General features: G+C 43.3%; 1 protein-coding gene across 1 annotated transcript in view; it reads right to left on the bottom strand.

The window, feature by feature from the left end:
• The window catches only part of TXLNB (taxilin beta), a 144,935-nt gene that overhangs the window by 45,087 nt on the left and 76,239 nt on the right, over positions 1 to 23,609 (bottom strand). Inside the window, exons 3-4 of the mRNA XM_075339817.1 lie at positions 11,956 to 12,047; positions 1,836 to 2,006 (exon numbers count right to left, since the gene is read on the bottom strand). Of these exons, the coding sequence (XP_075195932.1) occupies positions 1,836 to 2,006; positions 11,956 to 12,047 (263 nt within the window). The remainder of the gene's footprint in view (positions 1 to 1,835; positions 2,007 to 11,955; positions 12,048 to 23,609) is intronic.

Raw genomic sequence — 23,609 nt, 5'->3', positions numbered from 1 at the left:
ACCAGGAAAGCAGGTGTTACTCACTTAACTACTATAGACAGCTAAAGAAGCAGGCTTAAACCTCACCCTAACCCTAAACGAGTGAAGAAGCAAACATACAGGGAAACCTGTCATTAGATGTTCAATGCAGTGGAAGCACGAATCAGCCTCATTGTGCGACTGCAGCCATGTATATATTGCTTTGCAATGTTGTGGGCCTGACTAGTCTGATAAGGTTTTTTTTCATTACTCTGGGAACAGACTTGTCACTTTGCTGGAGCAAGGTTGGGAGTAGTTAGGCGGGTACCATATTGGCCTTTCAAACTATGCTATAATCCACAGCATTACAGAGTAATGTTTTGTAAGAGTAAGAGCTGGCTGCAATTGTGCACCAAGTGTCACGGGTGTATCACGGGTGACAGACAGCCATGTGGTTTCTGGCAATAGAAGGTCACAGGGTTTGGCTGCACAAAATCACTTTCCATTGTTCCTGCTGTTAGTATTCATTGTACTAGGTAGCTTTCCTGCTGGGTTTTCATCTATTCCCTTTTAGGACCCAGCGGCGTCCTCCTTCCATCCAACTGCTGATTATCAGTATTCTCCTTGTGCATAAATACTCCCATCTTCCCTGGACTTGTGCTGGTGATATTATTCAGTTCATTCAAGCTCTGGTTGCAAGCAGGAGGGTTTTACTCCTCTGTGGCATCATTGCTGAAACTTTGCTGAACTTCTACCTGAGTCAAGTGAATAAGTAGTTCATCTATTTTCCCCCTGTGTGTCCTCCTTGTGTCTTCTCTAATTTTTATTGTGGTTGACAAAGAACTCATCCTACCCCTTGCCTATTTAGGGTCCAACACTAGTGATACCTAGGGTCAGGTATTTGACTTGGCGCATAGGTGCGGAACCCATCTAGGGTGGTGAGGGACCCCAGGGACCAGCGGTAGGTTAGGTAAGGGGTCACGATCATCCCCTTCCCTAGACACAGGGTTTCCTTTCCCTTTCGCTGTTTGCTTGGTACTTCCACGTACCTAGCATGACACCAAGGCTTTGATTTATGCTGCCCGTGTTTAGGGACAAGTTCCCTTTAATCTTAACACTACCACCTTACCACTACCCTAAGCCATTAAACTCACCTCTAATCTAAAGCATTATGGAAGCAAGCATTAGCTTCTCTACTACCATTGACCACTTGGAAAGCATGGATAACCTCATCACTATCATAACCCACCAGGAAAACAGTCATTACGTTCTCCACTACCCAAGACCACTAAGAAAGCAAGTATTAAATTCTCCACTCCCCTAGACCACAAGATAAGCAGTCATTACCTCACTCGCTTTCCCAGACCACTAAGCAAACAGGCATTAACCTTTATACCACCCTAGGTTATGATGCAAGTTCTGTAGTTTTTCCCTGGAAAATCAGAGCAACATATTGCGATTATTTTTCTGTTAATACTTATGGCCTCTCAAAGTGGAAAAAACAAACTAACCCCATAAAAAGGCTCATATGCCTGAAATCGTACTGCAGATTTAATAAAAAAAATGGTCAGGGGAGCAGCAGGAATAAAATAATAACAAATACTGGCCATGTTTCACCATGTGAGAGGTCCTCTGTAAGTTAGAATGTATTCAGATTACAATGGTTGGCCTGTGAAGAACTAGTATGGAAATTTAAGAGGGCAGCTATGTATTTGCTATAGCTTACCAGAATAACAATGTTCTTAGGAAAAATGTTTACATAATTACTTAAGAATGGAAATGTGCCCATATTGCTCTGAACACAAGAAATAGAAACTGCTGCTCTAAATGTTTTCAGCTGTAGTAAATAATGTATAACAGACAATAAAATTATATACCTTGAGTGTTTTGTTGTGTCTCTGTAGCTCCCGGCACAGGCTCTCAAGTTTGCTTCGAGCAAGGATGGCTTTGTTATGCTCCGTCTGCAACTGGTCTTTTTCTTTAATAAGTTGAATTTGTCGTTTTTGCATCTGCTTCATCTGCTTTTGCTCTGTACGATGCTCTTCAAGCTACAAAATACAAAAATACCAATAAATACTCTGATATGAAGGTAAATGATAGACAACTGAAACTAACTTTTGCATATAATCTCTTAAAACAAGGTTGTATAACACTGTTCTAAGTATTTTTAAAGGTTGTCAAGTTCCGTTATGAAATCTAATGAACCATTTCTTAATTTTGACCTCCTGAATTCAATTCTGAAAACACAAATTTTTAGTTGGCTCTTGTTTCTATAATTGAGGTTGAGGGAGAAATCGGGTTTTTTTTGCTGCCCTATCTATGTGAATAGAACATTGGTTAGCCTGAGGTGGCAGGTGCCAGAGGTGCGCCTGCTCTCAATCATTAAAATCTTAAAAAAATGTTTTCTTCCTTTCCATACAGCTCCACACAAGATTTTCTTCCTGTATACATATTATTGAAAACTAAACACATAGAATTGATCCGTGTCCATGAAAATGCTCATGTCACTACTCCCTAATTTTATGACAACCTCACACTCCCAAGGGAGTCATACAAGGTTTCTATAGATTAGTGGATACGTTACCCTACCTGTCACCACTACTTCACGCTAAAACGCAGAGTTTTAGCCCATATTCATAGGTTTCATTTATCTTTTTGCCTTTTTTCCTCTTTTGTTCTCAGTTTTATTTTTTCCTCTGGATAATTTTTCTGATATTTTTTCTGATATACGCTGTCAATTTAACAAGTATTTTTAAAATTCATTCTTCAAGACCTTTGATTGTCAAGCTTTTGATTTCTTTATGACAATACAGTTATTGGGGATCACACTGTTTTTTTAAAATCGGACGGCCTGTCCTCTGACGGTTACAGACCGGCATAGATAGATATATATAGGGGTTCCCTCGCTGCCTTTTTATTGTTGATTTTCTATGTTGTCACGATGAAGGAGGCTGCAACCTCAGAAATGCGTTGACTTGACCTGTGCATGAATAAAGAGAATAATTAATCAACATGGCTTCTTGATGATAGCGCGGCAAAAAAATCCGATTTCTCCCTCAACCTCCATTTGAATATCACGGGTCTGCTGCCATTACCTTCTCTATTGTCACGCTCCCCGTGTCCCAGCACCGCTCCTTACCCACTGATCCAGTCCATGTGTTCACCAGTCATGGCTGCCGCTCCCGCTCGTGCTCTCCTGTGTCCTGTTCCTGGTCTTATGAGTCTGACTCTGAGTCTTAGCCACATGGTTCTGTATAGGACCAGGCCGCGCCCACTCTCCTGGTCTTATAGGCCCAGCACACCTGCAGCAGGAAATGACATGAGGCTGTGCTGGGTATATAAGACTGGCCTTTCCATGTGGGCGGGGCCTGATCAACGTGTCTTGTAGCTAGTCTTATGAGCTAGGTGCTCAGGTCCCCTGGTACCGTGTCCTACTGACTTCTTGTCCTTGCACTCTGGTACCTGTGCCTGTTTACATTATTGTCCTAAAGAACTCTGTGACTCTGGTGACCTGCTTATACTTGTCCCTGCCACGTCAGTGCTCCGGCTGCCGTGTGCCCTGCCCTCCGGTGGGGTGCAAGGTCCAGTGGATCCACCTCCTGGGCCCACCAGTACTCCCGGCCCTGACAGATTGATCAGGCCATGGATCCCGCTGGAGCACAAACATCAGAGCTGGCTGAGCTGCGCCAGGAGCTGGCACAAGAGCGTGAAACCCTGACCCGGATGCTGAAATTCATGACGTCCGTGGGCCACCGGTTGTATACGCTGCAGACTGCCGTCTCGTCCACGCAGCAACCACTCTCCAGGTCCGAACCAGTTTCTTCCACGGCCTCGCAACTTCGCCTCGCTGCTCCGCCTCGCTATGCAGGGGATCCCAAGTCCTGCCGCGGTTTCCTGAACCAGTGCTCCCTGCACTTCCAGTTGCTCCCGCACTTGTTTGCCTCAGACCAGGCCAAGGTGGCGTTCCTGATGTCACACCTGGAAGGTGAAGCCCTGGCCTGGATTAACCCCCTGTGGGAAAACGAGGATCCAATGATCACCGACATCCAGGAGTTCCTGCGAGCCTTCAGAGGCACCTTCGACGAACCCGGACGAACTACCGCAGTGACCTCTACGCTCCTCCGGCTACGCCAAGGGACCCAAATAGTCGGCCAAGACGCCATCCAGTTCCGCACGCTCGCTTCGGAGCTGGGCTGGAACAATGAGTCCTTAACAGCGGCCTTTTGGGAGGGTCTCTCTGGTCGTATTAAAGACGAACTAGCCGGCCGTGATGTCCCTCACACCCTGGACGCTTTGATTTCCCTCGCCACCCGGATTGATCTTCGCTTTCAGGAGCGTACCAAAGAGAGAGTCCGGGAGAAGCGACCACCTTGCCATGCCTTGCCCTCGCAGAGACCTACCGTTCCCTCGTCCCTGCCTTTCCGTGACTTATCGCCAGAACCCATGCAGGTGGACCGTCTGACCCAGGCCAAGCAACGCCGTGCAGAACGGCTCGCCCGGGGCCTGTGCTTCTATTGCGGAGACGGGTCACATATGCTACGTTCTTGCCCGGAGAAACCTGGTAGACCCCAGGTCCAAGGGGAGGTGGGAACCGCCACTGTTGGCACCGGAATCCCCTCCGTTCCAGTTACGCAGACTGTCCAGGTGACGACGGAGAAGATCAGGTTCACAGCAGAGGCCCACATTGATTCTGGGGCAGCGGGTAATTTCATACACCAGTCTGCAGTGAACCGATACCAGGTACCTGTGATCCCGCTTGCCAAGCCCCTCTGGTTCACCTCCGTGGATGGTAAACCACTATACGAACCTGTCCGGTATACCACTGAACCCGTGAGACTCCAGGTTGGCACTTTGCTACTGAGACCATTGCCTTCTATGTCATCCCAAGAATGGCTCCTGAGCTCCTGCTGGGTCTGCCCTGGCTTCAACTCCATGACCCTGCCATTAGTTGGCGCTCTGGCGCTATTACTCGCTGGGGGCCCTTGTGTCATGACCACTGCCTACAGCCCATTCCTCGGCCCCTGTCACCTGAACCTGTTATGCCGCAGGAAGAGGAAGAGGTGACGACGCAGTCCAGTGCCGTACCACAACTCCTGTCACTTGTACCTGTGGTGCCACCGGAACCAGAGGAGACGACGCACTCCAGCGACGTTCCACCATCCCTGACGATTGAGACTGTGGTGCCACCGGAACCAGAGGAGGCGACGCACTCCAGCGACATTCCACCGTCCCTGACAACTGAGACTGTGATGCCACCGGCTACCGAGGAAGAGACATTGTCCTGTATCCGGTCCGAGGCGCCCGATCCGGTCATCCAGGACTCCAGTCCTGCTTCTGACTGTCTCCCCCCGCTTCCCGTTGCCCCCGTTGCCACTGCTGGTAGATCGGCTAGGCGTCGTGCGGCCAGGAAGGCGGTACGGGATCAGCGGTCCTTCCCTGCCTTTGTGTTGGATCCTGGTCCGGTGACTCGATCCGGGGTGCCCCTGGGGTTCTGTGCACGGAGGGGGGGGCATAGAGGGGGGGGTACTGTCACGCTCCCCGTGTCCCAGCACCGCTCTTTACCCACTGATCCAGTCCATGTGTTCACCAGTCATGGCTGCCGCTCCCGCTCGTGCTCTCCTGTGTCCTGTTCCTGGTCTTATGAGTCTGACTCTGAGTCTTAGCCACATGGTTCTGTATAGGACCAGGCCGCGCCCACTCTCCTGGTCTTATAGGCCCAGCACACCTGCAGCAGGAAATGACATGAGGCTGTGCTGGGTATATAAGACTGGCCTTTCCATGTGGGCGGGGCCTGATCAACGTGTCTTGTAGCTAGTCTTATGAGCTAGGTGCTCAGGTCCCCTGGTACCGTGTCCTACTGACTTCTTGTCCTTGCACTCTGGTACCTGTGCCTGTTTACATTATTGTCCTAAAGAACTCTGTGACTCTGGTGACCTGCTTATACTTGTCCCTGCCACGTCAGTGCTCCGGCTGCCGTGTGCCCTGCCCTCCGGTGGGGTGCAAGGTCCAGTGGATCCATCTCCTGGGCCCACCAGTACTCCCGGCCCTGACATCTATGCTGATACCGGGTGTTGTGACACTCACAACCCTGCCAGGTGAGTGTATTCTGTTGCACTTATCCACTGTATATCACCAGATAAGACCCTATTTGCACTATTTTTCTCCACAGGATCTCTCTTCTTGTTTTGATAATACCAAAGCATTTCCTTTTACTGCTACATATAATTAATGAACTAAAGTGTCAGTACTTTGAAACATTATTAGTTTTGCAAATATAAAGATGCAGAATATTTTGTTATGCTAATGTTCTGATATTTATTTAGACGAAACTTAGCAAGAATTCAAATAACTAAAACCTATCTAACATTATTATGAATTATAATCAGTTACAGAAACACTACAAATTTTGGTCCTCTGTCAGTGACAATTGTTTTTTACTTGTCTCTGGTATTCCTGCATCAGATAATCTCTTACAACTGTCCAACAGTAATCTGCAGGCATTGATGGATTTCATTTTCCTGATATCTTTTCTGCAATATCTTGGTGAAAACTCTCTGTGCTCGACGCTCACTGCTTCGCAGTTTGATGGAAGAGAGTATGGGTGCGAATGTAAGAAATTAATCTTTAAGTACATGTTAGCGTCTAGATCCTTATATATTTTGAGGAGATTTTCCACCAACTCTTCATAGTTATCTGCTCTTGAGTTTCCCAGAAAATTAGTTACCACTGATGGGAATGCTACTCAAGCAGCCTTTTCCTTGCCTTGCATGAAACGGAGAAAATCCTCATCTTGAAGAAGCTTACAAATCTGAGGTCCAATAAAGACTCCTTCTTTAAGGCCACTTTACACACAGAGATAAATCTTTGGCAGATCTGTGGTTGCAGTGAAATCATGGACATATTGTTCCATTTGTACACAGCCACAAATCTGGCACTGATTGTCCACAGTTTCACTGCAACGACAGATCTGCCAAAGATTTATCTGTGTGTGTAAAGTGGCCTTTAATCCTTGCTTCATTCAATCTTGGAAATTTATCAATGAGATAATTGAGATAAGAAGCAGGTCTTCTAGTAAAATGCAGAAACGCATTAGTCCCCCCCAAAAAAATCTATAAATGCAAGAGAAATGGAGTACAAAAGCACAGAGGAAATAAAGTGGTGAAAAATTACAAAACCTTTATTGATGTAAAACCAGGTAAAATCAATCATGAGAGAAAAATGATCCAAAAAATAAGAAAAGGATGGGGAAAGGGGAGAGGGGGACAGAGAGGAAGGAAACACAAAAAGGCCGATTCCTGCTGCAATAAATGGTGTAATACTAAGAGTAGTGTAGAATAAAAAAATGCTGTATAGCAGAAAAACAAACCATCGGGAGAAGTGCAACAGTAACAAGTCTGAAATCATGTCGACATAAGCCTTGAAAACAATGAAGGGTACAGTACAATGAAATTCATATAAACAGAGTCATAAATGTCGACCATGAGTCAGATAAGGGCAAAATAGCCCAGGTGAACAAAAGGAAACACTTACTTCAGCCGGTGGTGATGCAGACAGGGGTGGAGGCCACAAGAGAAAATAAAATAAAAAACCTAATGTACGTTTCGCATATTAAAAGTATAAAGCTTCATCAGAGGAGGCAGAGGATCATCTGATCATGATCCTCTGATTTGAGTTGGAAGATGAAGCAAATTAAAATGTGCCTGAGTGGAAGCTGTATAGTGAGATTCCTAAAGCTGAGAATCAGAGAAGAAAAATAATCGAGCTTAAGACAAATTCAGCCTACAAGCTGACTGAAGATATTCCAGATTTTTATGGTCTATATACAGTAGATGGACACTGGGAATGTAGCTCGTTCAGTAGATGTCTCCATTCCTCTACATCTAGTTTTATGGCTAAAAGCTCACATTCGCCATGGAAACATTTCTTTATGCTTGACAGAGTTATGGCAGAAAACTCCTTGGGAATGAGATTTTGATTCAAAGGAATATGGTAAGAACTGCTCCTAGGCCAGTAGCAGAGACATTCACATCAAGGAAGAACGGCCTTCTAACATCAGCATAGTGTAACACTGGAGCAAGGAAGAAATAAGATTTAAGTTCCTGGAAGGATGAAAAGCGGATTCCTCCCAGTACCAACATGTAGTGCTCTTCTTCGCCTTCACCACCATAAATCACAACAGGTTAATTTTTAATGAAATGGCTATAATAATTTGCCAAGCAAAGGAAACTTTGGAGGACTTTGTGATCAACAGGTTGTGGCTATCCAAAATAGCAAAAAAAAAATTCTGAATCCATATGCAGACATCAAGATGAGATGATATACTGTACTTGAGGAAAGGCAGAGATATTTTTCCGTCACATAAAAATGGTTTTATTGCAGTCTCTTCATAATGAAGCGGACATGAAAAAGGGATGAGAAAAAAACCACGCAATCATCTCACTGCTAAATCTCTCCAGACCAAGAACTCCTGTGCTCATCCAAGACTCCAAACTTGAATATGAAAAAATGAAATATCAGCAGCAAGGAAACCTTATAAAATGCCAGGATATTTTAGATATATTTAAATTCCAGGGCCCATATTGTTTACCTACACATTTCAGACACATCTCTCCTTAGTTCACAGCCTAAAACAACCAAACAAACCTTTTTCTTAAAACTACTATCATGGAGTCACATGATACATTTGCTTTATAAGATCAGCGGAGCTTGTTCATGTGTTAGTAGAACTACATCAAAACTCTGCTAAATTGCATAAAACTCATGGCACAAGGCCATGTCCATGACAAATCTTTATATAACATGTAGGCCAGCGATATTTGTTCTGGGATTTAAAATATCTAAAATATATTGGACATTTTATAAGCATAGCATTTCTCTTTTCTGCTGGAATTTAGTTTTTTTTCATATGAAGATGGTGTGAATTTAAATCTTAATCCTGTCAAATGGTTTGTCCTCCTTCGCCTAGTGTAACACCCGCCTGGATCCACAGACTCAGACGGGCTGTAATGGAAAGGCTAGAGGGAAGCCACTCACCAAGCAGTATCCCCAGAACCCTGAAACCCTTTAACCCCTATACAGGGATTGGAATTACACAGGGCCCTTCAGATCACTACCTGTAGTCGTCAGGCAGGGTCAAACCAGGAATTGCGGAACAGGGACAGAATCAGCAGGCAAGGATGTAATCAGAAACAAGTACAGGTCAAAACCGGATCGGGCAGCGAGGTACAAAAACAGCAGGCAGGAGCGTAGTCAGGAAACAAGCGGTAATAATCAGCACACGAAATCACAGAACAGGACGAAAAAGGAGCCAGAATTTTCAGAACTATTTCTGGCAGAGGTCAGCAGACAGGAGGGGCATTAAAAAGGATGTGGTGTCTTCCCATAGGCTGTAGCTGAATGATGGTACATCAACTGGGAGACACCCACCACCTACAGTCAGCCAGTGGCACTGCAGATCCCCAAGAAACCCAGACCAGTGGATGAACGGAGCCTGCGCCCACTGGCGCCGCTGGCATCAACTCCTCTCCCATCACCAGCACTATCCACAGCACGAACATGGCGTCGCCTGGCGATTGGAGTAGAAGTCGATGGAGCAGACTGCGGTGGTGATGTAACACCTAGAGTCTGAAGTATCCCTGTTTGGCCTTGAGTTTGGAAGAGTTTATGCAAGAATGATCCTGTTCACCAAAATATAGGCATTGAATTTAGAACAGTTAATGCAAGAATGATCCTGTTCACCAATGCATAGGTTATATCATTCTTGTGCATATGTTAAGGTATTGCTTCTCTAGGAGAAGATTTTGAAGAAGATCTGAAATGTAGGACATGGGAACCTTGAGCTTTTTTTCTTGATTTTCACTTTAAAACTGAAGTCAACTTAGGTGGTGAGAGTAATTAGATCATCGAGGAAAGATGGCAAATCCCTACCAGCAAGTTTGTCTTTGATTCAACTGGATAGGCTAGCATAGAATATAGCCATAAAAGTATCATTGTTTCAGGCCAATTCAGCAGAGTACAAAACTTGGTAGCATAAAGTCTAACAGAAGTGATTTCCTTGTCTAAGCCAGATCTCATTTGTTAAACACTCTATGGAAGGTACTCAGAGTTGATGGTAGAGAAAGCATCAAATAATTATCCCATTCATATAATGGTGTAGCCCAATCCAAAACATCTCCATATAACAGTAAAAAAATGATATGCCAATTTTGATCTGTCAGAAAGTCTGTCCTGGCAGGCCTTAAGATTTCTATCAAATGGACTGATGTAGGCAGATATGGAGGTTATCCCTACAAAAATGTACTGGGTTAGTATCTCAGCTATGGAAGGTGTTGCAGAGTCGGAGATTTAACTGGGTTTGAGACAGTACATTCACGAGAGCTGGGACGTCATGCATAGCTTGGACATCCTCCCACTGGCTCATGGAAAGTTACATAACCAGTCGAGTTAAGTCCTCCATATCCAATAACAATGGTTTTTATGCTGCTTCATCTTGGAACTCAATGGAATCCATCCTATCTTCTGTTATGGGCTTTGAAGTGGATTCTGTAAACCTTTGGTGAGGGACACAATGGTCCAGCAGGCTGGACTTGTCAGTCGACTCATGGATCAAAGAGAATAAGAACAGCATCATATGCAGAACAGCAGGCAGTTTGGCGGTAAAGGAACAGCAAAAGTTAGGAGTGCATATATCACGCCATCTGCGTTCTCTGCTCCGGGAGCACCAATGGCATTCACCACTCACCAGTCCGGTTCTCATCCCTCCTGTCCTGCCACATGGCCCCAGGGTCTTGTCTGGACCTCCATGGGCACCCCGCTGTCTCCTCCACAAAAGTGCTGATGGTCTGCTCTTGCCACCTCCTCTGTGCCTCCTGGCCTGTTCTCTGACTCCTGAGGTCAACACATGCGCAGTAGGGAGCAGCCGTGCTCCCTCCTTTGTTCTTAAAAGGCCAGTGCCTCTTGACCCAGAAGTCCTTCCTATGGCCTTTACAGGTACTTGGTATTTAAGGCATCCTCCCCTATTGGGAGGTGCCTTTTCAGCATATCCACGCAGCTAGGCTGTCAGTGGTAATTGTCAGGTCCCCATACTCTAACCTGCATACTGTATTTGTTTGTGACTCTGTCTCCATTCTGCCTAGTAGTGCCTGTGTGCCCACCTGTGACCATCCTGTGTTCTCCAGACCCTTCATGCTTCCACCACACCTGGCTGTGACCTCCAGTAGCAGTATGCACCGGATTGCAACAGCTTTGGTCTCCTCCGCTTTGGTGCCAGCTCCTGAGGTATCAGGCTTCCCTGGGGCTGCTTCTGGACAGACACTTACAAGCGTGTCTACCTGCATCCACCTCAGATGGTAGTAGTAAAGACTCGGTGACCATCCATGTCTGCTCCTCCGGGTCAGTGAACGGTACCTTGGACCAGTGGACCTACTTCCTCCTCGTCCAATACTCGGACATGACAGTATACATACTGTAGATGTACAGTCAGTACAGGACATGCAGGAAAAAAGTTGTATGCTATCAGTAGACACTCAGATGGATAAGGAGGTAAGCAGGAGGTAAGCAGTCATTTGACCAGGAAAGTGATCTTTTTGTTCTAGTTTTGTAATCCTGGGGGCCAAGGGAGAAATAGTGGAACCTAATGGGAGAGGATAGGGTTCTTGGGTGTTAAACCAAATGATTACAGAGTATGGAAAAACGTTCAACTGTTGCATATTGCACTGCAGGTCAGATTTGATCTGGAGCAAGCAAACAAGTGTTAGTAAGTATGAAGTACTGTTAAAATTATACTATACTCAATTCTTGTCTTACCTTGCAAATTATTTAGCAAATTGTTCTGTCATTTACAGTTTTAAAACTACAATCTTTGATTTGTAAATATTACATGTGCATATGGTATAATAAATTGAGTCCTTATTACTGTATTATACAAACTAACAGACTAACACAGACTAACGCATTCAAGGGCTGCAGAGTAATATATATCTGGCTTTCAATACCAACCAGTCCAGCATACTTCTTTGTCAACGCTTCCAGCTTCTCCTCCGGTGTGTTTAATTTGCTTAGGCTTTGAGCCAGGAGAGCAGCCTCTTTACCTTAAAAATATAATATACAATTGCTTAAATATCTAGACTGTACAGTGGACAAATGCAGCAAATGTTAGCTTGAAAATGACCAAACACATTATATTGCATGATGCAGCAAACATTCATTGGATAAAAAAGTAATAGAAATTGTGACAATCGTATTAGTCAAAGTACAGGCAGTTGTGTGCATAAAAGATGAGGGCAAGGATCAAAGTTGTCCAACCATGTTATGGTGCTTAGTATTCCACACACGATGAAAAAAACTGGTGTATTTGCTGGACACTTTAAATTAAGCACAAAAGTAAAAAGTAGGACATAAGAGTGCAGGTTTAAATGTTTAGAAGTTACAACTACGCTCTGAGAGTTAAATGGGTTGTCCAGTCTTTTGATAAAAGTCTTCAGTCATAGTATGTGTCTGTAGACTTCTAAATCCTGACAGCATCTGATTTGCATGCTGTTGGGATTCACCAGTATTGCTGGTGAGAGTGGGCAGCCACATGACCACAATTATGTTATTTGCATGCTTTAAGAAACATGCTAACTAGACTTGCACAGCTTCTCTCAATACAAGTGAATTGAGAGAATCCAAGCAAGTCTAGTCGACATGTGACTGCATACATGTAAATCCCATGCTTGCAGTCATGAGACGGCCCGCTCTCACCAGCAATACCGGAGGATCATATTTATCAGAAAACTGGACAACACCTTTAACAACTCTTCTGCAACATAAGAAGATACTACTGGTTTAAAGTGAATATGATGGTTGGTAGTTCCACCGATTTTAAGGCATTAAGGGAAACGTACAATTTGAACCTTTAAGTGGGTGACTAATCTGTGTTAAATGACCATTGCATTCTCATTGTTGAACTCATTTTGCTTGTTAGCGTACTCCTATACTGTATATTACCAAATCTAAACATTCAAAGTAGATGTAAAGGAGTTGATTGTTTAAGGCTATCTGCACACGTTGCGTTTTTTTGATGCTGCATTTTTGGCCACTAAAAACGCACAAAAACGCATAAAAACGCACCCGCAGGTAAAAACCGCATCGGTAAAAATGCGTTTTTACCGCGTTTTGGTGCGTTTTTGGCTGCGTTTTTGATCTCTGCATTTTTCTCCAATGCATTGCATGGGGGGAAAACACAAAAAAATGCAGGAAAGAATTGACATGTCCATTTTTTTTTAAGCTAAAAAATGCAGCTTAAAGAAAAAGTGTGCGGACAGCAAAAATTAAAGCTCGTAGACTTTGCTGGGGTAGCAAAGTCATGCATCCGAAAAACACGCAAAAACACTGCGAAAAACACACTGTGTGCACATAGCCTAAAAGTCCACAGATGATGTGGTTATATGAAATCAATAGCTTTTTCAAAGAGTATAGACAAATATCTTTTGGCTGAAAGGATATATTTGCCTTTAAAGAATTAGCAAGCATCACACCAATTATCCTCAGTCTTTCCTTATCTGTATATGTTATGTGGATGTCAAGAAGAAGCAAAGGTGGTTTCATTTATTTAATTTGTATTCTAACAATGTGAAGGTGTCTTCCGTGAGGATGAATAGCTTTTTCTAGCTTGTGTCTTGGAAGGCAGCTCGTCTTTTGTGATGTAGTCTTCTTTTGGTTTTTAACTGGTCATTACAAAAGCTTATTATAAGAATGACTTATAACTTGAAGAGTCACATATAATACTACATTTCTCCTCTAACAGCAGCTCCAAGAGAATTTGGCAGAAGTCAGGCAATGTCGCAAGGCAAAATAAATAGTTTTCCAGTAATTTTAAATTAAGAGGATTTTCTGTGATGAGACAACTTCTTGAACAACTATACCATGAATATATTTGTTTTATGTTTATGAATTTACTATAAATAATAAATTATAGCTTTATTAGAGTTTAATACATTCTATTAATGCATTAAAGGTAACCTGCCACATCTCCAAATGTAAAGGGAAATTGTCAGGTCCAATATGCACCCAGAACCACGAGCAGATCTGGGTACATATTGCTAATCCCTGCCCAACCGTCCCTGTATACACTAGCATAGATAGAGATCTTTAGGAAAAGTATTTCTAAAGATCCCATATGATATGTTAATGAGGCCAGGGACTAGTCACAAGGGCATTACTCCCCCCGACTAGTCTGCCCTCATAGCATGTCGGGAAATTTATTGGGAAAAAAGTGCATCTTATAGACTGAAAAATATGGCAATTGACAAGATCTGTAAACTCCCCAAGAAGAAAAAAAAACATTTATTCTAGAATTGTGTTTTGCTGTCACCTAACCTCCCTTATAATATTTTTCAAGTTGGTGTCAATAAAAAAAGCTCTCATTTAGCCCCATCAACAGAAAAATAAAAATGTCACGGATCTTGGAAAAAAGCAACGCAAAACAAAAAAGTTGTTGTTTTTTTTTACATTATATTGAATTTATTTTCACCACTTAAAAAAAAGTTGAATGTTTGGTATTCCTGTAATCGAACTCACTTGGAAACTCATGTTTCCAGGTCATTTTTACCACACAATAAAATTAAACCCCCCCCCCCCAAAAAAAATTTCAGAATTGCATTTTTTTATAATTATATCCACTTGGATTTTTTTATTTGTTTTACAGTTCAATATAGGGCGAATTGAAAGGTGCTGTTCAAAACTACAACGCACCCTACAAAACACAATCTCTCATACTGCTACGTCATCAGAAAACTAAAAAGTTAAGACTCATAGAAGAAGACAAAGCAAAAACAAAAACATAAAAATGAAAATTTCCTTGGTTAAAGTTGGACATTTACTTTACAGCCATAGATAACTGTAGTTAACCCAGACAAGTTATGAGCGTTGTATTTATGTCTGTGGAGGCAAGGTTTTAACTAATTATTGCATTAGGCTGGTAAGTTGAAGAACCACCACATGGTTAGATGTATACCAAAATGCGATACCATAATCTTCATGCCCCATGACCATGATGGTTATTGCACTTGTCATAACTTGATAAATTCCAAGAATTGTGAAAATAATGATTAGCCATCTGTATTTCCTATAGTAATTTCTACTAAAGACCAAATAAAAAGTTTTACTTTTTTTCCAAATGACGTGTAGTTTGAAAGGAGCTGCCTATTAGAACATTAAAATGAATGTGCTTTGGATAATGAAACACATTACAGATAAATGCTCATTTATTTTCTCTTGTTATTTTCTATAATCCTCAGAGTGATAGTAATTTTAGAGCCTAATTTCAGAAATTCAATATTTGTTAAGCTAGGATTAGTGTGAGATTTGGACATTTAACAATGTTAACATACTGTACAATCATACTTTTTTCAATATAAATTTAAAGGGGTTTTCCACTTTTTAAAAAGTTGTTCCCAAATGAAAGAACTCATTTAAAATCACAACATAAGATAGTATTTACCTTCCCTTGGTCCAACGCCGGCTCTTTGACACTGGTTTTGTATCAGTGTTTCACCCGTAGTGATCATGTTGATAGTGTACCATCACCGACCCTTACGTTTACCATGTACGTTGGGAAAACTCACATTAAATAAGCCAAACATGTCCATGGGACTCCATTGGCTGCCTAACAGAAGTCAAAGTCGGGTCCTAATGGACTCCATCTGGCCAGTAAATGTTGGAAGACTACAATATGTTATGTTATGGAGTCTGTGTCATGGGTGTGCCCTGCTCTGGGGGGGATCTCTGGCAAGTCTGGGACCAGAAGGTCACAGCACCTTATGATGCGCAGGTCTGCAGCTTGTATTTAAATATATTTGCGCTTTTTGGTGCTGTAGGGGTTAAAGACTCTTTCCTATCTGGCTATCCTTTGGAGCCTTAATCTCAGGTTCAGTTCTTTGTGACCATTCACTTTCACTATAAATAGTCACGTGTCTTTACATCTGATGCTGTTTATAGAATCTCATCATTCTTATGCTGACAACATTGAAAGGAGCCAGTCTCTGGAAAAAGCTGAAGTTTCATGACAATTGAAGCTGTGGTGTTAGCCGCATTGGAGTTGCTAGGAGTGTTTTTCTTTTTCTGTCTATTTCCCCTGTCTTTCTCCTTACTTCTGTGTTATATTACAGTATTGCAGTGGTAAGACTAATGCTCTCTCCGGCCTTCTCACTAGCCAGGGTGAGTTTATGGCAAGTCAGGGTATAGGTACATGTGAGAGTCTGAAATGTGATTGTGTCAGTAGTGCAGTAGGACCCTGTGAGTTCTGCCTGTCTGCACTGATCAGCAGGGTTTTGGGTCAGAGACCCTGTAGATGCAAAAGTTACCTCAGAGAAAGTGTGCTGAGGCCGGGCTGCCTGAGAGAGACAGTTGTGTGACTGTGGGCTAAAACCAGTCTGAAAAGAGAAAGAGATCAGAGAGACTGTTGGAGACTATTTTTTTTTTCTTTTTCATTATCTTTCCTCACAAAGGAACCAGGACTGTGCTGAAGAAATTGGACCGTGTTGTGTGAGAAAAAGGAGCTCCAATTTCCTGAGGGGAGGGCTCTTCTCTGGACCGAGGAAGCCTGTGTTCTGCCTGAGGATTACTACAGAGCTGTGGGCCTGAGACCGTGTTCTGTGTGGAGTAATTGGCTGATATCGACTAAGTCCGGGGTCCCTGTGTGCCAGGACCAGGGTGAAAACATCCTTAGAGCAAGAAGAAGATTTTTGTGTTTTTTTGTTTTTTTTTCCTTCTTTGGAATTATATACAGCGGACTTGGACTACAGGCCTGTGTGAAACTTCCCTTGAAGTTAACGGTACCATAGTTTTAAGATACCCGGGTATCCCTTTGTTCAGTGTGAAAGCAAATTTAAACTTTGTTATTAGTGGTGATAAGATATACTGAGTGCGCCATCTCAGAGGTTCCCTCAGATGCCCCCATTGGATTTACACCTCTTGCCTTTATAGTTAATTGTTTTTTTTTTTGTTCAACCTGGTGTGAGTAGGTAAATTTATTCCCGATTCCTGAGGTAATATACATAACCCGGGAACTCTGAGATTGGCGCATTGATTCCGGCTAAAAGCTAAGTGTGTTAATTCCACTTTTGTGGTGCTTTGAGGGGTTCTTAAGTCAGTCATTATTTATACTGAATCATACTCATTCTCAACCCAGTAAAGGGACCCTTGTTTATTTCTGCCTCTGTCTCGGTTTAGATCTGAAAATAAGGAGCACTGATAGTGTAACACCAAAGTGATCGGTGGGGTATACCTGAAAAATATACACTCACCTGGATCAGTTGTGACAGTCACAACCACTAGTGCGCATGAGATAATGGCGTCTGCTGCAGCCCCACGTGGATGAGCATACAAGATAGGGTAGAGAGGGGGTTAATGCCGCGCATCAGCCGAATGAAGACGTATATTGTTGATGAAGATGAGTATTCTTTTATTTCATAGGTCTACGCGTTTCAAGGTGAAAACCTCTTCCTCAGGACCAGTGCATCAACAACAAGTACAGCATACATGAAGATGACAGATATATATACACACAACTGGTGAAAAGAACCGCCTACTGAAAGAAAAAAATCAGCGGGAGGATCCTCCAACTGCATGACATGGCAAATTCACAGTGGTACATCAAATTCACATATATTTGAGGATAACATATTATATTATATACTCATCTTCATCAACAATATACGTCTTCATTCGGCTGATGCGCGGCATTAACCCCCTCTCTACCATATCTTGTCTGTCTCGGTTTGTGACCCACTGGATTCTCTTCGGACCTACGGTAATTACATACATTATTAGCGATGATGGGAAGAACTTGTAGAGGAATGTTAGGGAATGCAGGGATCAGCTTCAGGTGAGTTTAGGAAGTGACCCTGGTCCTCTCTCCCTAGCTCCAGGGCCTACTGTTTTATTGTGCTCCCAGTGTACCCTGCTTGTTGCAGCGCTCACCGGGAGTTCTCTTATTCCTGGCAGAACTCTGGTAGTTGTGGCGCCCTGGACTAGCCAGGTCGTCACAGGTACTACAACACACACCCCCACCCCGAGATAGGCACATCAGCCAGACACAAAATCCTTGTTGCCTCCCTCCAGGGGCTGATGTCCACACCAGGTGGGGTGGAGCCAGGCGGTTGGCCCCACCCACTGAGGAGTTCACAGTCTTGGATGCAGGAAAGGAAGTGAGTTCAATGCAGTTAGGGAAGTGAAAGTGAGAAGGAGTGAAGGAGTAGTGGAGGAGCAAACTGACGTGTCCGGGTACGTGGCCCGGGCAGTTAGAGCAAGGTTGGCAGACAGTGGTGGCTGTCTGCAGGAGAGGCAGATCAACGCAGAACCGTAGGACCGGGGATGGGCGGTGGCCCGCCGGTACCGAACCGGGGAGCGAAGTGAAGCTAGCACAAATCGGCAGGGCCTGCGGACCCCGACCAGGCTTGGAGTCGCCGTTAATAAGGTCAAATCTGTCAGTGACTGGAACCCCAGGGGTTTCCTAACAGCCAAGACCTGATTGAAGGCAACCGTCTAACCAACAGAAGGAAATACAGCTACCGCCACAGCTAGAGTTCCAAGGGCCGGAGCCTGCGGGCAAAAGGCCTCCTCCGGCACATACATACACTGGGGAGCGGGTTGGGAAGCCATCGGGACCGAACATCCACAAAAGGTGCAGGGAAAGGCAGCCACCACCAACCGTCCGGGAGAAACCACAGCAGCCGGCTGCGGGACCCGTCCATCCAGCCGTTTGGTTAACCAGAGACTTTGCATCCATTTGTGGCTGAGTGAGTACTACCGTGCCATCCGGCACCGCGCTGCGCAGTCCAAGCGACCCTGCACCTTGCCAACCCTGCCTCCCCGACACCTCACCGGGCCCTGGGACCACCAACCCCTACCCACGGAGAGGAAAACAACATCCCAGCTGTTCCCTAGCATCGCTCCCGGGATAACCGTCAATAGCAGCGGTGGTGCCCAACCTCACCACAACCCGTGGGTGGCGTCACGGATCAAATCCCCAAACCGAACTACCCCCCCTTTCACTCACGGGCGAGGAGCGCCCGCGACAGTAGTCACTGCATGACAGTCTGGTTAAAAAAAGATCATAATATTCAATGATCTATGAACACCACCCATGGAACCAAATATAAACGTATACAACAATGAATGTAATAAACATGCCTCAATCACACACAGAAGTCAGGGAAACGAGAAGCTCCTATCAATGCAGGTTAGGAGGTGACAGTATGGCTACAAAAAGAGGTATAGATAGTAAAGCCAATAAATTCACTTTTCCAAAGTAAGGTCTCATCCCCATTACAAGGAGAGTGGAGCAATCGCAGGGAAATAAAAGTTGCTTTTAATAATAAATCTTTCCCCATTGAAAAACTGTAGTATTCACCTGTCACAATCAAAAGAGGTTGAGGAAGTCCCTTACCCCTCTAGTCCACAGATGTGCATTGCCGATTGAAGTACCACTGAAGCTTCTATCTTCATTGCAAAGCTGTGGGCTACAGCGATGGGATGGATTCCACAGCTTTTAATGAGTGTCACAAGCAGGTGGGAATATTTTTCTGCTGGTCACCTTTGGGGTGGCCCTGTAGACACTACCCTCATGAATTATTCCTACTCTTCAAGGTGAGGTATCCCACTATATACCTATTCCATGGCAGATGTCAGAACCTTCCATCAGATGAAGTGGATGGAAGAAAATGGTTAATCTGCGCTGCCAGAAGAAGAACACTGAAGATTAAAACATCTGATTTTATTGTTCTACGCGTTTCGGAGCTGTATAACTCTTTTTTCAGAAATAAAATCAATAATGTACACTATCGATAGTGCACATTATTGATTTTGTTCGTGAAGAAGACATTATACAGCTCCAAAACGAGTAGAACAATAAAATCAGATGTTTTAATCTCCATCGATCTTCAGTGATCTTTTTCTGACAGTGTGGATTAACCCTTTTCTTCCATCCACTTCTTCGCTATCTTTATGGATTCTGCAGCAGCCAACCTTATTATGTAGTTTTAGTGGTTGTGTCTTTACATAGCTACATAGTTACTTAGGTTGAAAAAAAATAACCACACCAGGTTAGTACACCTAATTAACTCCTTTTGGTATCACCGGACACCATTTGCACCCCCCTTCTTTGTCTTTTCAGTTTTTATAACAACCTTCCATAAGAGGTATAGTCCTCCTGATGTCTACCTCCACTGGAAGGTAGAAAACATGGGATAGAGTTTACAGATATGTCCAGTTAGGGTCTAATCATGTTGCTCATCAGTGAAATGAAGTTTTATGACAAGCGGCCCCATCAACTGGTAAAGCATTTGTTTTATTGGGCTGGACTGGAGTAAAGCCTACTGAATGTTCATGTGGAGTCATTTTAATTAGAAAAACATACAATTTTGAAAGATCACATAAAAGGTAGTACAGGAATTAACCTAAACAGTGCACAGTACACAGAATCAGCATTTTAATGCCAGAATCAGCATTGGAGATGATAACAATTGAGAGAAGACTCGTCCTTATGTTTATTTGACTGAAAGAATAATGTTAAATTGAATGCATCTTTTGTATTTCAGTATAATATATCAATAATCACTTGTAACGTGTGTTAGACTTGGACATGCCGATTTTTGGAAAACATGCACACTTATGCCATGCTCCAGTTCTGCATGAATGAAATCAATTATTCCACTTACTGTGACATATCGAAGAATACAGTGCTCTAACTATTTAGCTTCACAGAAGAAAAGGCCTTATTACCATACCCATGGAAACCATGAATTTGGGTAATCCATGGATTCATTTGCAAATCTAATGAGCAGGCATAAAAAAGACTCACATCTGCTGAATATGTGCTAGAAATGTTTATAACTTGAGTCTTCATAATGGGCTATGATTATCAAGCATATAAAAAGATTCTAGAAAAAAAAATGCAAGGAGGTCTCCAGACAAAACACAGTGACAGAGATTAACTCTAAACTCCACTAAGGCTTCTGCTTCTAATATTACAGTTGGTTCCTTTCTCTAATTTATAGAAAACTTAATTTTAAAAGGGAACGTGAAAAAAAAATAATGGTAGAATAGGTTCTTCTCTAAGTTTAATAACACACCTTGAATAAGAAAGAAATCAAAGTCAAATTTTTAAGAAGAATGAAACATGTTTTTTTTTTAAAAAAAATGAATATATGATTGGTATAATAATTTAATAATAATTAAAATAGAAGAAACAATATTTTTATTAAATGTAGATATGACATCACAGTAGGGCAGATTTACAAAGCATAATGCTCCAAAGTTCTTCACTAAGAACATAGTGCACAGATTTATTATATACACTTCTCTATAAAAAAATTGTAACACTAAAAAGGAAAATTTGTTAAATTATGCAAATCACAGATTTGCTAGACATGGTAATGATATGCAAATTAAAAATCTTGAAAAAAAACATTTTAGAAATATCTTAATTTATTCAGTATCAAGTGTGACCGCCACATGCAAAAATACAGCACTGACACGCCTTGGTTGATATCAATAAGGTTATTAATGGTTGTTTTGAGGTATGTTCTGCCACTCCAAATGCACTTGTGCACGCAAATCATCAAGATCTTCTGTTGACAGCTTCATTTTCAATTGCCAACTAATGAAGTCCCAAATGTGCTCAATGGGAGGCAAGTCCGGGGCATATTCAGACCATGAAGATTGCTCAAAGTATCACAAAAAACCTGTGGCCTGGTGTTGTCATTTTGAAAAATGGCTCCTAGGATACTTCCGAGAAATGACCATATGGTTCTACATCAAATTAATGTAACACTGGACTGTTATGCGGGCATTACACGAGGCGATCTATCGTGCGATAGGTCGTCGGGATCACGGTTTTCGTGATGCACATCCGGCTTCGTTGGCGACGTTGTCCCGTGTGACACCTATGAGCGATCGCAAATCGGTGACAAATCGTGTATCATGTACTCATCGTTTATTTTTAAAAAATCGTTTATTTTACTTAGCACTGGTTGTTCATCGTACCCGGGGTAGCACACATCGCACTGTGTGACACCCCGGGGACAATGAACACAGCTTACCTGCGTCCCGCGGCTCCCGCCGGCTAAGCGGAAGTAAGGAGGTGGGCGGGATGTTTATGTCCCGCTCATCTCCGCCCCTCCGCTTCTATTGGCCGGCCACTGTGTGACGTCGCTGTGACGCCAAATGTCCCACCCCCTCCAGGAAGTGGATGTTCGCTGCCCACAGCGACGTCACTCATCACGTAAGTACGTGTGACGGGGGTTAAACGACTTTGTGCGACACGGGCAGTGATTTGCCCGTGACGCACAAACGACAGGGGTGGGTACAATCGCACATGTGATCGCACAATAGATTGCATCGTATGACGCCCGCATTAGTGTACTTTTAATGAAGACTAGAGAGGTGTGTTTTGTACATTAAGCCATCCACATCAAAATTCCAGGTGTAGGACTAATATGACATTCCATTATGAAAGTCTCTTCATGACATTGGCCATGTGGAGCAAATGATGAGGACAGGCTGGAATCAAGCAATGGAAATTAAAATGGAGGTCTATCCTCTCCAGCATGAATACTTCTTTTGTTTTGGATGCAATGATAACCAGAGATTAATCACGATACCATGGAGAAGCCCTCACAAAGGAAAGTCACACCAGTCCTCCTTCCGAGTTTATGGTGGTTGGTAGCATAATATATGGTAGCCAAACCACACTAATCTTCATTCCAGGTACACTAACAGCTCAACAGTACAAGACACATTTTTCAACACAAGAATGTTTGGCTATGTGTTGCTTCTGCTACTATGAGCTGTCTGTGTTGCCTAAATGTACTACCATGATGTCCTACATCTCTAGCAGATGTAGAAGGTATGCTCCCCCCACACACAGCCAGCAGTGAGGCAGTGGTGGGTGCCTCATGTGGTGGTCCGAGGTGTTTCCCAAGTGGAATTTTGCAGCCCACTGGGGTGGGATTTGGCCTTTACTCTGAGCTGCCTGTTAAACTGATAGCCAGGAAGAACATGTAAAATGCCGTCTCTCTGCATTCAATTGTACTCATGTCTATTAGACATGGGCAAAGTTGGGTCTGGACAGGGACATGATGGTGGCATGACGCCATAGCTTGACTAACACATGACAAGCTGTGCCTTTCATTAAGCCATAAATATTTCTCTAATCCCTTGAGTGTTATGACCTACCTCTATCACTCACACGGGGATGGACAAACCAGGAGTAATGTAAACCCTGCAATCCACATGTCCCTATGCAGACTAAGAGAAGCCCTAAATCTGACCTTAATTTGTCCCTGCCTGACCGCAGAGGTTGACGTCCTATGAATCCACAATGGCGCCCCCTCTCAACGTTGGTTTACCCTGAGTGTCCTTAACTGCACCCTCAACTATAAACAAAGTGTAACAGAAAACAGCAATAGCCATAAAGGATGTGTACACAAGCAAAAGGTGAGACACAGGGCTAAAAATATGTTCACACAGTCATACAAGGAAGATGGAGGAAAACTGAAAAAAACCCAAAAGACTATGGAATAAGTGGAAACCTCCAAATCCAAGATGTAATAGAATAGAAAAATGCTGAGAAGGGAAACCTATAAGCAAACCGCAGGTAAAAGCAATAT

The sequence above is a fragment of the Anomaloglossus baeobatrachus genome, chromosome 3 (assembly GCF_048569485.1).
Source record: "Anomaloglossus baeobatrachus isolate aAnoBae1 chromosome 3, aAnoBae1.hap1, whole genome shotgun sequence".
In the NCBI taxonomy this organism is placed as follows: Eukaryota; Metazoa; Chordata; class Amphibia; order Anura; family Aromobatidae; genus Anomaloglossus; species Anomaloglossus baeobatrachus.
This window is presented reverse-complemented; position numbering and strand designations above follow the sequence as displayed.